Source organism: Rattus norvegicus, chromosome 1 (assembly GCF_036323735.1).
Source record: "Rattus norvegicus strain BN/NHsdMcwi chromosome 1, GRCr8, whole genome shotgun sequence".
Taxonomy (NCBI): Eukaryota; Metazoa; Chordata; class Mammalia; order Rodentia; family Muridae; genus Rattus; species Rattus norvegicus.
The window spans coordinates 228593172-228611347 of NC_086019.1; the positions used below are offsets into that span (position 1 = coordinate 228593172).

The window sequence follows — 18176 nt, forward strand, 5'->3', positions numbered from 1 at the left end:
GCATTGGTACTTAAAATATCTATCATATTACTAAGTGTTGGTAATAACAACTGAATACGGGAAGGACTCAGCTTAGTCCACAGTCCTTAGCTAAGTGGTTCTGTTTCCATGGTGAGGCGGTATCATATGGTAGAGGATATTTACTTTATGGAGAACAGGAAGCAGAAAGTAAAGACACGGTATAAGTTTCAAAGACATACCTCCTAGTGACCTATTTCTTTCATCTATAATGCCACCTCCCAAAATTATAGACCTTGTTAAAAAACAGCAACTGTTATAGGCCTACATTTTAACACTGCCTGGAGCAGGATACTTCAGACTCCGGCAGGATCTTAGTTACTGTTCTATTGCTGTAATGAAATACTATGACCAGACAACTTACAAAAGGAAGCATTTAAATGGAAGTTTGCTTACAATTTCAGAACGTTAGTTCATAACCATCATGACAGGGATTGTAGCAGCAAGCAGACAGGTATGGTGCTGAAGAACTGAGAACTCACGTTTGTTCTAAGTTGCAGTAGAGACTGAGACTGGGCCTAGCATGGTCCACTCCCAGTGACAGGCTTCTTTCAACAAGGCCACCTCTTAATCCTTCCTAAACAGTTCCACCAACCAGGGAGCCAACAATGAAGCATGTGAGCCTCTGAGGGCCACTCTCAGCCAAACCACATGGGCAGTAACAGACCTCAAAAATGAGACTGATCTGTGGTTTTCTTGTAGAGTCTTCATTGCAGTTGGGGTAAAGCCATCATTAGAACAAGTTAGGATGTATCTCTTGTAGACTTGAGGAGATGTGTCAGTTTTCCTTTAATGCCTGATAGACCGCCCCAGTGAGAGGGAGCATAAAGAGTGTTTCTTCATTGGGGATTTTTCTTTTTTCTAACTCAATCTTACAATTTCTTCATGATTCAGTCTAGGTTTTATACTTTTAGTATCCTGCACATTTCAAGTTGGTTATTCAATTTGTTGGCAATAAATTGTTGAAAGCATCATTTCATAATCCTTTTTAATTGAGTACAATTGTCATTAATTAGTCAATTTTCATTTTTGGTTATCGTCATTTAAATCTTCTTTGCTGTTGTTAGTTCACTGAGGTAAAAGTTTGTCAGTTTTTGTTTACCTATGTTTTAATAATTTCTTTTATTTCTGGAGATTATTATAATTTACAACACAATGCGATATTTTCCCCTCTCCAAACCCTCTCATATACCATCCTTGTTCTTTTTCAAATTCATAGCCTTTTTTATTGTGCTCACATACATGTGTGCATACATGTGTGCATGTGTTGCTAAAAAAATCTTTCGGTTTCACTGGCTTTTCTGTTTTTTGGGTTTTTTTTATTTTCATTTTATTTATCGCTGCACAAATCTATTTCCTTTCCTTCCTTTTGGTGACCTTTGGTGTGGTTTCTGTTTTTCTAGTTCCTTGCCAGTTACACTGCTGACACAGGATGCTTCTGATTTTTAACATTTGTTTCCCACAGACCACAGCTTCAGTACATCTATGTTGTGTTATACTGCTTTCATTTTCATCTAAATATTTTCTCATTTTCTTGTGATTTTATTAATATATTTCATAAGAATATGTTTAAGTTCTATAAATTTGTGATTTTTTAAAAAGCTTTCTTCTATTACTAACTTCTGACTCCACGCAATTCCTATAGTTGAAAATCCACTGTGGTAAGAAGACTCAGTGGTTGCTGCCGTGTGCAGTGCTCCTTTCAGGCTCACAGGCTGACTGCTTCCCATGCTCTGGTCCTGCTCATGTTCTCAAGTTGGATGCACCATTCCAGGTCTTCAACAATGACTGACTCATCTTTCAGCTACTTCTCCTGTCTAGTCTCTGAACGTTTGTTTCATGCAGTTTTGGTGTTTTAGGTACATGAACATTTTTAATTATGTCTTCTTTGTCTCTTGTAATATTTTTTAAATTTAAAGTTTATCTTGTCTGACATTTGGAAAACCATTCCTGCTCTCTTTTGCATTTGCATATTTGTTAATATTTGTTGAAATTTGCATGGCCTATTATTTCTATCTTTAATTTGATCTCAAGTTAGTCTCTTGTAGCCACTGTACAGCTGCATATTTTAAAATCCATTTCAGTCTCTGCCATTTGATTGGAGAATTAAACTCTACAATTTTTCACAACTGAAAGTTGAACTGAGAAGAGCCTGCTAAGTGGTGCTCCAATACTGACATCATCGATCAGCTCGTTTGCCTTTTATTTTCCAGCGGGACTCACTAAGTAGAGCTGGATTCACTCTGTATACCTAGGCTGGCCATGAATTTTGCAGTCTTCCTCAGTCAGCCTATCATGATTCTTTGCCTTACACTAGACACTGCTGCCACCACTCAAGTATCTCAATGTTAGTTATCTACATGGGTAATTACTGCATCGGATACTTTACTTGTGACCTGGGGAGAAGCAATTTAAGTGAGAAAGGTTTTATTTTGGCTTGTGGTTTTAGGGGCCACAAACCATCATGGAGGGGAAAGCAGAGAGACAGGCAGCTCCATAGTTGCAGGAATGTGCAGTTAGGTCTGCTGAACTAATGTCTTGGCAGACAAGAAGCAGAGAGTGGACAAATTAGTAGAGTCAGGCTAGAAATCCTCAAGGTAATCCCTGGTAATCTACTTCCTCCAATGAGGCTTTATTTCTTACACATTCCACAAGGTTCCAACATAGCACCACCTGGGGTTGGGTGTTCAAACACAAACGCCTATGACAGACACTTTACATTCAAACCACAGAAACTATAAAACCAGCATTCTAATTCTTCTCAAAAGAATATCAGCAAACTAAATAAACTGAATACAAAAGACTGCTACCATGAATTCATAAACCATATGCCTAATCCTTTATAAAAATTCTCCTAGCTATTTTTACAACATCTCTGTGGTTAGGAGTAGGTATTAATTATCGTCATTTTGCAGATGAGAAACCTGAAGCTCAGAATTAAAGAGATTTACTTGAGGTCACAAAATTAATCAGGAACATCAAAGACCAAACTCATAAAAAGATGACTATTAGCTTAAGGTGTGGAGTGTGGAGATAAGTTAAAAGTTGAAAAGTGCCCCCCTATAGTTTTCAAGGTCTTCTATAAGAGCAAAAAAACAAAAACAAAAAACAAAAAAACAAGGAACCCAGCAGCCAACTTGGCAGAGCATACACATTTCCACTTGTAAGATATAACTTGATTATAAACTTGTATACTGGTAGGCTAATTGCTTTGCAAATAGGGCTAAACCTAGGGTTACCTTTGCAGTGTACAATAAATAATTTGTTTAAAGAACATACATATAAAATTCTAAAGTTAGAAAAGCTAATTCAGAGAAGAGAATATCTTCATTAAGCATGTTCTAAAAGAGGATTTTTACAACTCTTTATCATGCTATTATTCACAGAGAGACAATTCCCTGTGACATCTAAACAAAGGGTCAGTAATAGTGAGCAGCCAGAACTAGCCCGAGTACAGTCAGCTGGAATGCAAAGAGCCCAAGTCAAACAGTAACGTGTGTCACAAGGCAACACACATGCTTTTATAATCACTCACTACAACTCAGTCAGCTGAGACCTTGTCCAACCAGTAAGGTATGCCCCAAGTTAGTGATCCTTAAAGAGACAAACTAGTAACAGTTGTTAGACAGGTTTTTAAAATGACACAAATGCCCCTTCCTTCCTAATGGCATACATTAAGAAGTGTATGAATTTAACTAACAGACAAGCAATCTATAAAGCAAATGACTATCTTTAAAAATAAATCTTAAGCATGCAAGTCATACACTTGGGGTAATAATAAATGAGCAATTACCACCTGGAAGCTGGCAGCATCTTCAAAGATAATTGCCTTGTCCTGATCACATTTATGTCACAAAAACAATCTATTGGCACCGACAATGTCACCTGAGTGGGGAAAACCAGGTTTATTCTGTGACTCATCTGGTATAAAGTTCAGATTTCACATAGGACTTCCCTAATGTTCAGTTAAGAACATTTTCTTATTGTTAAAAGAAAAATAGCACAAAGATATTTTTGAAGAAATGAGTATGTAAAGCCAAGAAATAAAAGTAGATTTTAATGAGCAATACAGATCGTCTATAGTAACTACAGTACTACAATGTTTTATTTCTGGAGTTTTTCTATATCTTTTCATTGTCTTCTCAAATCATCCTTGCACGGAGGGAAGAAAGTGGTGTTGTTATTTAATGCTATTCTGACTTGCAGAGTTAATGTTAACTCATCCAGGGCTGTATAAAGAGTGACTCACAGCCCCAGTAGCAAACTGTTGGTCTTTCTGGGACTCTAAATATAGGACTCTTTCCAACCTATCAGCCTATAATTGAGTCACAGATTGGAATTCTTCAATTCTAAAGTATGTACTATGACCATCTCTGTTGTTCATGGGAACAGCTCAAAAAAGTAAAAACTAATATCCACACGACACCTCCAAGATTCCAAAGATTTAGCATGTCTAATACTGGTGATGCTTAAAATCCCACTAAAGTAGGATTACTAAAGTAATGCATATAAAAATCAATCTGAAGTGCAAGCAGTGTCTAGAGTTAATAAGGTGTTTAAAATAAGCTAACTGACGAGTTTCTGCAAACTGGGTTTTAGGAGGATTTAGACCCAGGCTAATTCACATGCATCAAGACTCAAAAGCTCCCATCTCATTGGCACTCAATTGTACTGTTCAGCTGAAGTCTTCAAAGATTTCAGATGGAACTCTACAGAGATGCAGATTTTACTTACAATCCCAGCTCCTTTCTAGTTTTCCTTGTACTGCTACAGTCAGAGAGTAAAACTAGAAATAAGGCTCAAGCACAAACAGGACAAGGAAAGATAACATGGATGGGAAGCCATGATGTTTCTTTCAGTCTTTCCTGACAGGCATGTGACTTGATAAAGATATATGAGGTGATTCAAATAGTTACTTGTATAAGAGAAAGGGACAATTCCTGATTTAAATGCTAAAACTGGGGCTGGAGAAGTGGATCAATGATTAGAAGCACATACTGTTGTTGCATAGAACCCAAGTTCAGTCCCAGCACTCTCAATGGATTGCTCACAAGCACCTATAACTCCAGTCCCAAGGGATCTGACTCCTCTGACCCCACCATACATGTGCACGTACTCACAGAGAGAAACATGCACACGCATGTAAACTAAAAGATTAAAATAAATGCTAGGATATTGGAACAATACTGCATTTCAGTTTTATTTGTAGTACTAGAGTTCATACCTAGAACCTCAAGCATACCAGGCAAGCACTCTATTACTGAGATAAAGCCCCAGCCCAACACATCAACTCTGTACTAACTCAACTGAAATTTCACTTCAAATCCCCATTCTCAACTCAGTTATTTAATTAAAAAACAAAAACCAAAAACCAAAAAACTACTATGAGAAGTCTTCAGGGAGCTGGAGAAGTGGCTCAAAGGTTAAAAGTTCACACTGCTCTTGTAGAGGACCCATGTGGTTACCAGCACTCATGTCGGATAGCTCACAACTGTTGAGGAAACCCAAAACCCTCTTTTGGCCTCCATAGACACCTGCATTCAAATGCACACATACAAATACACAATTAAGAACCAAAATAAATCTTAGAAAAGAAGAATCTGCTACTCTTAGGCCAACGAGAAGGCTCAGTTCATAAAGCCTGCTACCATGCCTGACAACTCCAGTATGGTGGACTCCATGACACATATGGTGGAAAGAGATAACTGACTCCCAGGTATTGTCCTCTGACATCTACATTCATGCTCTGGCACACATGTGCCCAAACACAAAACATGTACACACAGAGAAATAATAAATGAATAATGTGAAAAACCCTCTGAGTGGAATTGCTTAGTCCTGCTTCTTACACAGTGGCCTTCTCACCTAGCCTACCATAATCAATGAGCACAGTGAATCTAAAATGTGTTATCTTTCTCTCCACTTTGCCGAGCACAGACACAAAGCTACAGCTGATGGATGGTACAAGCCAAAAAGTGCCTTGGCAACACTGACGCCACTTCTTTATGGCATCTCTACTCCCCTAAAACAGACCCTGTCTTCAGTTGGTATAAACATAGTAAGAGAACCTAACTCACTCCATTTTAGAACAGGTAGCCATATTAGTATTAGGCCTTAAGCTTCAATTTCCCAAAAAGACAGTCAAGGGTCCTTAGGAAAATTCCAGAATAAGGGCAGCCAATCAGTAACTGCCTTGACATCTGGCCAGGCGTAACCCTCTCTCCCTCAAGGTACACACCAATCAAAAGTGTATAAATAGCCCATACCATAAGCTTAATCAATCCTGATGAAGGTGATCGAACCACAACTAGAAAACCCCTAACTGGCTTTAAAGGGGGCCTGGAGAGATTCCCTCATGGACACCATTTTGTTGGATGGTTGACCCCCCGCATGCTGGCTATTTGTCTTTGTATACTATTGAGTCTGGGTCTTCTTTCAGCAATTCTCCGATCCTTACATTAATTTTTACAGTGAGCTGGAATCTCGAATTACATATTTTACTTCCAATTCTGCCTCCCTTGTATGATTCAATATAACACCAATATTATATTTCATGTTTTGATACAAGATCTTGTATATTTCCACCAAATGGTCCTTTAATTCACAGTCCCCTTGCCTCAGCCCTGGCATTACAGGCATGTACCACTATGCTTTGCTTCTCGGTGATTCTTTAACTGTGACATCTAAGTCACAGAACTCAGCACTATAATTAATTTAAAATCCAAGGCTCCCTTTATAATGTTTTGGCCCATTGGCCATGTTGAAAAATCTGAAACTTTGAAGCATAGCTTGGAGCTGGTGGGAACTTTCATCAAGAGCTCAAAACCTTATTCACGAAGGCATATCTCTTTCACTACAATATTCTTGTAAAGTACCAGATGGATCCCTTCTATCTGAAGTCTAGGGCTTTACCAACGTTTGTGGAAACTTCCTTCTCACCTTCCTTGACCTCTGGAGTTAGTTCCTTCACACAAACTGTAGCTTAGCTGGGTCCTTCACATCTTAAGTTCTATCTCACTTTTCATTACTTTGGATTTCTGACTATGTTTTGACAATCTATTAATTGGATCTTCCAAATTACAAATGCGGTCATTTTTTTACTCTTGTCCATGACTGTCATACAACTATGGTACTAGGGTGTTTAAACTTTTACAACCAGTATGTAGGTGTTTGTTTTACTGAACTCTCATGTTAAGGATTTTAATTAGTTTTTAATCATTAATAATATCAAGCATATCTTTTTTTTTATTAACTTGAGTATTTCTTATATACATTTCAAGTGTTATTCCCTTTCCCGGTTTCCGGGCAAACATCCCCCTCCCCCCTCCCCTTCCTTATGGGTGTTCCCCTCCCAATCCTCCCCCCATTGCCGCCCTCCCCCCATAGACTAGTTCACTGGGGGTTCAGTCTTAGCAGGACCCAGGGCTTCCCCTTCCACTGGTGCTCTTACTAGGATATTCATTGCTACCTATGGGGTCAGAGTCCAGGGTCAGTCCATGTATAGTCTTTAGGTAGTGGCTTAGTCCCTGGAAGCTCTGGTTGCTTGGCATTGTTGTACTTTTGGGGTCTCGAGCCCCTTCAAGCTCTTCCAGTTCTTTCTCTGATTCCTTCAATAGGGGACCTATTCTCAGTTCAGTGGTTTGCTGCTGGCATTCGCCTCTATATTTGCTGTATTCTGGCTGTGTCTCTCAGGAGCGATCTACATCCGGCTCCTGTCGGTCTGCACTTCTTTGCTTCATCCATCTTGTCTAATTGGGTGGCTGTATATGTATGGGCCACATGTGGGGCAGGCTCTGAATGGGTGTTCCTTCAGTCTCTGTTTTAATCTTTGCCTCTCCCTTCCCTGCCAAGGGTATTCTTTTTCCTCATTTAAAGAAGGAGTGAAGCATTCACATTTTGATCATCCGTCTTGAGTTTCCTTTGTTCTAGGCATCTAGGGTAATTCAAGCATTTGGGCTAATAGCCACTTATCAATGAGTGCATACCATGTATGTCTTTCTGTGATTGGGTTAGCTCACTCAGGATGATATTTTCCAGTTCCAACCATTTGCCTACGAATTTCATAAACTCGTTGTTTTTGATAGCTGAGTAATATTCCATTGTGTAGATATACCACATTTTCTGTATCCATTCCTCTGTTGAAGGGCATCTGGGTTCTTTCCATTTTCTGGCTATTATAAATAAGGCTGCGATGAACATAGTGGAGCACATGCCTTTTTTATATGTTGGGGCATCTTTGGGTATATGCCCAAGAGAGGTATAGCTGGATCCTCAGGCAGTTCAATGTCCAATTTTCTGAGGAACCTCCAGACTGATTTCCAGAATGGTTTTACCACTCTGCAATCCCACCAACAATGGAGGAGTGTTCCTCTTTCTCCACATCCTCGCTAGCATCTGCTGTCACCTGAGTTTTTGATCTTAGCCATTCTCACTGGTGTGAGGTGAAATCTCAGGGTTGTTTTGATTTGCATTTCCCTTATGACTAAAGATGTTGAACATTTCTTTAGGTGCTTCTCAGCCATTCGGCATTCCTCAGCTGTGAATTCTTTGTTTAGCTCTGAACCCCATTTTTTAATAGGGTTATTTGTGTCCCTGCGGTCTAACTTCTTGAGTTCTTTGTATATTTTGGATAAAAGGCCTCTATCTGTTGTAGGATTGGTAAAGATCTTTTCCCAATCTGTTGGTTGCCATTTTGTCCTAACCACAGTGTCCTTTGCCTTACAGAAGCTTTGCAGTTTTATGAGATCCCATTTGTCGATTCTTGATCTTAGAGCATAAGCCATTGGTGTTTTGTTCAGGAAATTTTTTCCAGTGCCCATGTGTTCCAGATGCTTCCCTAGTTTTTCTTCTATTAGTTTGAGTGTGTCTGGTTTGATGTGGAGGTCCTTGATCCACTTGGACTTAAGCTTTGTACAGGGTGATAAGCATGGATCGATCTGCATTCTTCTACATGTTGCCCTCCAGTTGAACCAGCACCATTTGCTGAAAATGCTATCTTTTTTCCATTTGATGGTTTTGGCTCCTTTGTCAAAAATCAAGTGACCATAGGTGTGTGGGTTCATTTCTGGGTCTTCAATTCTATTCCATTGGTCTATCTCTCTGTCTCTGTACCAATACCATGCAGTTTTTATCACTATTGCTCTCTAATACTGCTTGAGTTCAGGGATAGTGATTCCCCCTGAAGTCCTTTTATTGTTGAGGATAGCTTTAGCTATCCTGGGTTTTTTGTTATTCCAGATGAATTTGCAAATTGTTCTGTCTAACTCTTTGAAGAATTGGATTGGTATTTTGATGGGGATTGCATTGAATCTGTAGATTGCTTTTGGTAAAATGGCCATTTTTACTATATTAATCCTGCCAATCCATGAGCATGGGAGATCTTTCCATCTTCTGAGGTCTTCTTCAATTTCTTTCCTCAGTGTCTTGAAGTTCTTATTGTACAGATCTTTTACTTGCTTGGTTAAAGTCACACCGAGGTACTTTATATTATTTGGGTCTACTATGAAGGGTGTCGTTTCCCTAATTTCTTTCTCGGCTTGTTTCTCTTTTGTATAGAGGAAGGCAACTGATTTATTTGAGTTAATTTTATACCCAGCCACTTTGCTGAAGTTGTTTATCAGCTTTAGTAGTTCTCTGGTGGAACTTTTGGGATCACTTAAATATACTATCATGTCATCTGCAAATAGTGATATTTTGACCTCTTCTTTTCCGATCTGTATCCCCTTGATCTCCTTTTGTTGTCTGATTGCTCTGGCTAGAACTTCAAGAACTATATTGAATAAGTAGGGAGAGAGTGGGCAGCCTTGTCTAGTCCCTGATTTTAGTGGGATTGCTTCAAGTTTCTCTCCATTTAGTTTAATGTTAGCAACTGGTTTGCTGTATATGGCTTTTACTATGTTTAGGTATGGGCCTTGAATTCCTATTCTTTCCAGGACTTTTATCATGAAGGGGTGTTGAATTTTGTCAAATGCTTTCTCAGCATCTAATGAAATGATCATGTGGTTTTGTTCTTTCAGTTTGTTTATATAATGGATCACGTTGATGGTTTTCCGTATATTAAATCATCCCTGCATGCCTGGGATGAATCCTACTTGATCATGGTGGATGATTGTTTTGATGTGCTCTTGAATTCGGTTTGCCAGAATTTTATTGAGTATTTTTGCGTCGATATTCATAAGGGAAATTGGTCTGAAGTTCTCTTTCTTTGTTGTGTCTTTGTGTGGTTTAGGTATAAGAGTAATTGTGGCTTCGTAGAAGGAATTCGGTAGTGCTCCATCTGTTTCAATTTTGTGGAATAGTTTGGATAATATTGGTATGAGGTCTTCTATGAAGGTTTGAGAGAATTCTGCACTAAACCCGTCTGGACCTGGGCTCTTTTTGGTTGGGAGACCTTTAATGACTGCTTCTATTTCCTTAGGAGTTATGGGGTTGTTTAACTGGTTTATCTGTTCCTGATTTAACTTCGATACCTGGTATCTGTGTAGGAAATTGTCCATTTCCTGAAGATTTTCAAGTTTTCTTGAATATAGGTTTTTATAGTAAGATCTGATGATTTTTTGAATTTCCTCTGAATCTGTAGTTATGTCTCCCTTTTCATTTCTGATTTTGTTAATTTGGACGCACTCTCTGTGTCCTCTCGTTAGTCTGGCTAAGGGTTTATCTATCTTGTTGATTTTCTCAATGAACCAACTTTTGGTTCTGTTGATTCTTTCTATGGTCCTTTTTGTTTCTACTTGGTTGATTTCAGCTCTGAGTTTGATTATTTCCTGCCTTCTACTCCTCCTGGGTGTATTTGCTTCTTTTTGTTCTAGAGCTTTTAGGTGTGCTGTCAAGCTGCTGACATATGCTCTTTCCTGTTTCTTTCTGCAGGCACTCAGCGCTATGAGTTTTCCTCTTAGCACAGCTTTCATTGTGTCCCATAAGTTTGGGTATGTTGTATCTTCATTTTCATTAAATTCTAAAAAGTTTTTAATTTCTTTCTTTATTTCTTCCTTGACCAGGTTATCATTGAGTAGAGCATTGTTCAATTTCCACGTATATGTGGGCATTCTTCCCTTATTGTTATTGAAGACCAGTTTTAGGCCGTGGTGGTCCGATAGCACGCATGGGATTATTTCTATCTTTCTGTTCCTGTTGAGGCCCGTTTTTTGACCAATTATATGGTCAATTTTGGAGAAAGTACCATGAGGAGCTGAGAAGAAGGTATATCCTTTTGCTTTAGGATAGAATGTTCTATAAATATCCGTTAAGTCCATTTGGCTCATGACTTCTCTTAGTCTGTCGACATCACTGTTTAATTTCTGTTTCCATGATCTGTCCATTGATGAGAGTGGTGTGTTGAAATCTCCCACTATTATTGTGTGAGGTGCAATGTGTGTTTTGAGCTTTAGTAAGGTTTCTTTTACATATGTAGGTGCCCTTGTATGTGGGGCATAGATATTTAGGATTGAGAGTTCATCTTGGTGGATTTTTCCTTTGATGAATATGAAGTGTCCTTCCTTATCTTTTTTGATGACTTTTAGTTGGAAATTGATTTTATTTGATATTAGAATGGCTACTCCAGCTTGCTTTTTCTGACCATTTGCTTGGAAAGTTGTTTTCCAGCCTTTCACTCTGAGGTAGTGTCTGTCTTTGTCTCTGAGGTGTGTTTCCTGTAGGCAGCAGAATGCAGGGTCCTCGTTGCGTATCCAGTTTGTTAATCTATGTCTTTTTATCGGGGAGTTGAGGCCATTGATATTGAGAGATATTAAGGAATAGTGATTATTGCTTCCCTTTATATTCATATTTGGATGTGAGGTTATGTTTGTGTGCTTTCATTCTCTTTGTTTTGTTGCCAAGACGATTAGTTTCTTGCTTCTTCTAGGGTATAGCTTGCCTCCTTATGTTGGGCTTTACCATTTATTATCCTTTGTAGTGCTGGATTTGTAGAAAGATATTGTGTAAATTTGGTTTTGTCATGGAATATCTTGGTTTCTCCATCAATGTTAATTGAGAGTTTTGCTGGATACAGTAACCTGGGCTGGCATTTGTGTTCTCTTAGGGTCCGTATGACATCAGTCCAGGATCTTCTGGCCTTCATAGTTTCTGGCGAGAAGTCTGGTGTGATTCTGATAGGTCTCCCTTTATATGTTACTTGACCTTTTTCCCTTACCGCTTTTAATATTCTTTCTTTATTTTGTGCGTTTGGTGTTTTGACAATTATGTGACGGGAGGTGTTTCTTTTCTGGTCCAATCTATTTGGAGTTCTGTAGGCTTCTTGTATGTCTATGGGTATCTCTTTTTTTAGGTTAGGGAAGTTTTCTTCTATGATTTTGTTGAAGATATTTACTGGTCCTTTGAGCTGGGAGTCTTCACTCTCTTCTATACCTATTATCCTTAGCTTTGATCTTCTCATTGAGTCCTGGATTTGCTGTATGTTTTGGACCAGTAGCTTTTTCCGCTTTACATTATCTTTGACAGTTGAGTCAATGATTTCTATGGAATCTTCTGCTCCTGAGATTCTCTCTTCCATCTCTTGTATTCTGTTGGTGAAGCTTGTATCTACAGCTCCTTGTCTCTTCTTTTGGTTTTCTATATCCAGGGTTGTTTCCATGTGTTCTTTCTTGATTGCTTCTATTTCCATTTTTAATTCCTTCAACTGTTTGATTGTGTTTTCCTGGAATTCTTTCAGGGATTTTTGCGATTCCTCTCTGTAGGCTTTTACTTGTTTATTAATGTTTTCCTGTGCTTCCCTAAGTGTGTTCATGTCTTTCTTGAAGTCTTTTTTTGTGTCTCCTCTCTATGGGCTTCTACTTGCTTATTTATGTTTTCCTGGAATTCTTTCAGGGATTTTTGTGTCTCCTCTCTATGGGCTTCTACTTGTTTATTTATGTTTTCCTGGAATTCTTTCAGGGATTTTTGCGATTCTTTCAGGCATTTTTGCGATTCCTCTCTGTAGGCTTCTACTTGTTCTCTAAGGGAGTTCTTCATGTCTTTCTTGAAGTCCTCCAGCATCATGATCAAATATGATTTTGAAAATAGATCTTGCTTTTCTGGTGTGTTTGGATATTCCATGTTTGTTTTGATGGGAGAATTGGGCTCCGATGGTGCCATGTAGTCTTGGTTTCTGTTGCTTGGGTTCCTGCGCTTGCCTCTCGCCATCAGATTATCTCTAGTGTTACTTTGTTCTGCTATTTCTGACAGTGGCTAGACTTTCCTATAAGCCTGTGTGTCAGGAGTGCTGTAGACCTGTTTTCCTCTCTTTCAGTCAGTTATGGGGACAGAGTGTTCTGCTTTCGGGCGTGTAGTTTTTCCTCTCTACAGGTCTTCAGCTGTTCCTGTGGGCCTGTGTCTTGAGTTCACCAGGCAGCTTTCTTGCAGCAGAAAATTTGGTCTTACCTGTGGTCCTGAGGCTCAAGTTCGCTCGTGGGGTGCTGCCCACGGGCTCTCTGCAGCGGCAGCAACCAGGAAGACCTGTGCCGCCCCTTCCGGGAGCTTCAGTGCACCAGGGTTCCAGATGGTCTTTGGCTTTTTCCTCTGGTGTCCGAGATGTGTGTGCAGGGAGCAGTCTCTTCTGGTTTCCCAGGCTTGTCTGCCTCTCTGAAGGTTTAGCTCTCCCTCCCACGGGATTTGGGTGCAGAGAACTGTTTATCCAGTCTGTTTCCTTCAGGTTTTGGCGGTGTCTCAGGCAGGGGTCCTGCCGCTCCTGGGCCCTCCCCCACGGGAGCCCAGAGGCCTTATACAGTTTCCTCTTGGGCCAGGGATGTGGGCAGGGGTGAGCAGAGTTGGTGGTCTCTTCCGCTCTGCAGCCTCAGGAGTGCCCACCTGACCAGGCGGTTGGGTCTCTCTCTCACTGGGTCTGGGAGCAGAGAGCTGCTGCGGGCCGGGATCCGTGGGTGTGGGACTTCCGGTAAACACAGAACGTGCCAGGTACTAGAGAAATTCTGCTTCCGTGTGTCCCAAGCTCACCAGGCAGCTTTCTTGCAGCAGAAAATTTGGTCTTACCTGTGGTCCCGAGGCTCAGGTTCGCTCGTGGGGTGCTGCCCACGGGCTCTCTGCAGGGGCAGCAACCAGGAAGACCTGTGCCGCCCCTTCCGGGAGCTTCAGTGCACCAGGGTTCCAGATGGTCTTTGGCTTTTTCCTCTGGCGTCCGAGATGTGTGTGCAGGGAGCAGTCTCTTCTGGTTTCCCAGGCTTGTCTGCCTCTCTGAAGGTTTAGCTCTCCCTCCCACGGGATTTGGGTGCAGAGAACTGTTTATCCGGTCTGTTTCTTTCAGGTTCCGGTGGTGTCTCAGGCAGGGGTCCTGCCGCTCCTGGGCCCTCCCCCACGGGAGCCCAGAGGCCTTATACAGTTTCCTCTTGGGCCAGGGATGTGGGCAGGGGTGAGCAGAGTTGGTGGTCTCTTCCGCTCTGCAGCCTCAGGAGTGCCCACCTGACCAGGCGGTTGGGTCTCTCTCTCACCGGGTCTGGGAGCAGAGAGCTGCTCATATCAAGCATATCTTAACTTGCTTTTGTAGAGTTCCTTTACCTGGGCACAAGAGGTAAAGTCCTCAGTCATGCAACTCATGGTTGGAGTTTTCCTAAAATGTGTAGTACTGATGAGTAATCTGCTCGACCTCTGTGTGCAAGTCTAGATCTGCTCTGTGTAATGCAGTAGCCACCAGCTACTTTAAATAAACAGAAATTAATGTTCAAGTCCTCAGAGAACAGTTCAGGTTCTTGGAAGGTACATGGTGACCGTGCTGGCTGGAAGTGGAAAGGCTGACCTGTGGCACTACAGACAGGTGTACTGGGTAGTACTGCACGCACGACTCAGATCTGAGAACCACTACTGCCCTGGAAGCGATTCCCATTTTATAATGCCTGCCTTTGATCAAGTCGGTAAAAACAGCTTAGAGATCACTGTGTACAGGACTCATGCTGCTTCACGGTACAGGCACCATCAGGACCTGCTCTGTCTTCCTCTTTCATGACATTCTCCCACACCAGACAGCTGTTCTGACTTGGTTTTTGCATTATTTAAAAATTGACTAGAAAAACCTTGACTTCTAACCATATTATATTACAAAGTTGTAAATTTAGGAGTTGACTCTCTACTTTAGGCCTTATAAATTTCTTAATTTTTTTATTATAAAGCAGGACTTTGTTTTTGTTTTTCTGCTTAGTCTATGTATTATAAAGAAAGGTCTCTACATTTAAACTATATAAAAGCAACTTGAATGATGTAGCCCTTGGCAAAAAACACTACCTCTGCTAAAGCAGTCTCAATCAAGTATACATTTGGTTTTCCAGTATTCAGTCTGTTTGGTTCTTGCCAATCACAGCGCACACTGTCTCTAGCTTCATGCCGGTGCCTATCCTTGTGGTGCTCTCCATAGTGTTCTTTGCTAGAAGATTTTCTTCAATTGTCTAAGGTTTCAACTTTCTTTTGTCACTTCACTGAAATTTTGGGAGTGGAAGTATTTTTAGTCAGCCATTTTGAATTAGAAACATCAATTAAAAACTGTTTCTGGATAGCAAAAAGCAAGCCTTTCTAAACATATCTTGAAGGAAACCTTAAACTAAGAGTTAGAAATCACAATAAGCTAGGATTTTGTTTACATGTCCCAGGAACAGCTGATTATACGAGGATCAAATATCTGTCCATATATAAAAATAATTGCAATATTCCCTTTTATAAGAGAAGGTAACTTACCCCATATGATGTAACAGTATGATCATGTCATTCAGTTTATAAAAACTTTAGATCATACTACTACAGAATCTTGTGATAAAAGCTCATGACGGTATACTAAACATTCACCACACAAGTATATACCATGATGTCAGCTATATTACTCAGATTGATGACTTCAGTGATATGAGTAACTTCAAGACAAACAAGTCAGCCACCTGGTAGAAAAGGGCTAAGCATTTAATGATATAAATATCTTCATAGAACAACAAAACATTTAAATTAATCCCTAGCTTAGCTTGGAATTTCAAACCCATGATGTTGTAAATGACCTACAATATCAAATGACCTTCAAAGTGGGGTTTGAGTAATATAAATATATAATAGAATTCTGCTGATTCTGCATAATTTAAAATACACAAACAGCTCTATCATCTACAAGAGTTCTTCCTATTAATAAAACGACTCCATCCAAACAAAAAATATACAACTTTGTTCCAAAATGACAATTGAATACTTATAGTAAATATTCAATGCAAGCCTAATTGTTCCAACTAGAATAAACAAGAAATATGTACCATAAGTTTTTGAATTGTCATTTTACATCCTAAAGATGTAGATAAATTAATTACAAGAGAGTTAGGACTGCAATTATGTGTCTACCTCCAAAGCTGTAGGGAAGACCAGGTTTAAAAAGGAACAAATTGGTCACTGTTGGAAAATCAAGTCACACTCATTCCTTTTGGCCAAAGGAGGATCATTTGAAGCTACAATGTACACATGACCAGTGCAGATCCATCAGGATGCTACTCCACATCCACTAACACTATTTCTGGATGTTTCCCAAGTTATGATTCAAAGTTTACTTCATACTTCCTTAATGGATACATTTAAGAAAAGGGGCTGATGCTAAATAGGAGAGTTGGGTTCTAGGAAGTTACATGACCTTACTTATAAAAACACACTACACTGCATCATGCTCTACATACTTTTATATATGTAAGTTATACTTCCAATAGATGTTTACTAAATAAAAACATTGTACACATAATTTTTCTACTTTTAATTTTAGTTACTAGACTGATAGTAGAAAGGAGGATACAAACCCTGTTCATTATTGTCAATATGTGGCACATAATAGTGGCTCAACATACAAACAGATTCACATAGAACATAATCGGTGAAAATAAGTCCATGTTTCCATTCTTTGATGCCACCTCATAGGGCTACTCCTTTAGTACATATTATTTACAATGAGCTCTTTTTCTTAATGCTTGACTCCCTGTCAGAAGAGCAATAGACAGCATTTGTGTATATGTGTGAGGAAAAGAAAGATGCCAAGATATGTGCCCTAATAACTAACAAGACATGCATCACAGGCATGGTGAGGGCAGCACATGTGACAGGGAAGGAGAGCTATTCCATGCAGGATGAACCAGGAAAAGCATAACTGAGTGAGTAGCAAATGGACACAGTGAACATCTTAGTAAGATGAAGGCGTAGAATACATCTATGAAGGCTTAGCACTAGGTCAGGTTTGAGATGGACATTTTCACAAACTTACCAAGCACATACAGAACAGATGAGCCCACAAAGACGACCATGGGCGTTCAAGCACTTTTCTCATGATCATCACTCAGCCAGTAAATATACCCAAATACACCCCGGAGGGCCACGTAAGCAACAGAGGCCTTCATCCCTGTGCTTTGTTTTCAGACAATGTATTGTCTCCACTTTGGCAATAAACATAAATATCTGCCTGTATTCTTGTTCTGGAATGATTACCAGGGGGAAAAACCTTTCACATACTCCAGACCTTTAGTCATTTAGTTAATTACTTCTGAGTCAGGAACTCATCCTCAAAGACAATAAGGGAGTCCTGTTTTCAAAAGACTTCATGGAGTAATATTCTTAGCTGATCCTTTTCATTTGGTTTCATTTTCAGATTAAACTATCAGAAATGCCCAATCCTTTGACATTAAGACATGATGCCACCTACAAACTCCATGCTCTGGAATCATACTTGAGTCACACACAAAATCAAGGGGAGAGAGTCAGATTTTAAGTAAGTTTGCATTTTTGTGTTGGGCCACATGTGACTCCATGGTCTGGACACACCTGAAATGCAATCAACTCCTTGACCTAGAACTCATACTCACCAATTACAGCTTGAATCTGAAATGTTCTCACAGGATAATGTTTTGTAGTTTGGCCTCTAGCTTGTCTTTTGAAGGCTGTGGGGATATGAGGTTGGGTCTGACTATGAAGCAGTCACTAGAAGTGAGATTGTCAAGTTAAAATTCTCCCTCTGCTCCTGGCTCTATCCTTATTGAAGATCGTCCACCACACACTCCAGCTGTCGGGGCCAATGTGCTTTCGTCATTACTTTCCTCCATAATGCAGTGAAATTGCTATGAAACTGAGTCAAAGTGAATCCTTCCTCCCTTCAATGTTTCTGCCAGATAATTTTGTCAAAACGATGTAAAGTAACTGATACAGCACACACT

The 18176-nt window shown here is 39.9% G+C and overlaps 1 protein-coding gene across 8 annotated transcripts in view; it reads right to left on the reverse strand.

Moving 5' to 3' along the window:
- Positions 1-18176, reverse strand: part of C1h9orf85 (similar to human chromosome 9 open reading frame 85) — a 61852-nt gene that overhangs the window by 30551 nt on the left and 13125 nt on the right. For 2 of the 8 annotated variants that reach the window (XM_063268484.1, XM_063268485.1), the window contains exon 2: positions 9588-17903. The exons of the other annotated variants lie outside the window; for them this stretch is intronic. In XM_063268484.1, the coding sequence (XP_063124554.1) occupies positions 10080-11801 (1722 nt within the window). In that variant the 5' untranslated portion in view covers positions 11802-17903 and the 3' untranslated portion in view covers positions 9588-10079. Of the gene's footprint in view, positions 1-9587; positions 17904-18176 lie in introns of those variants that run through there. 8 annotated transcript variants of the gene reach the window in all.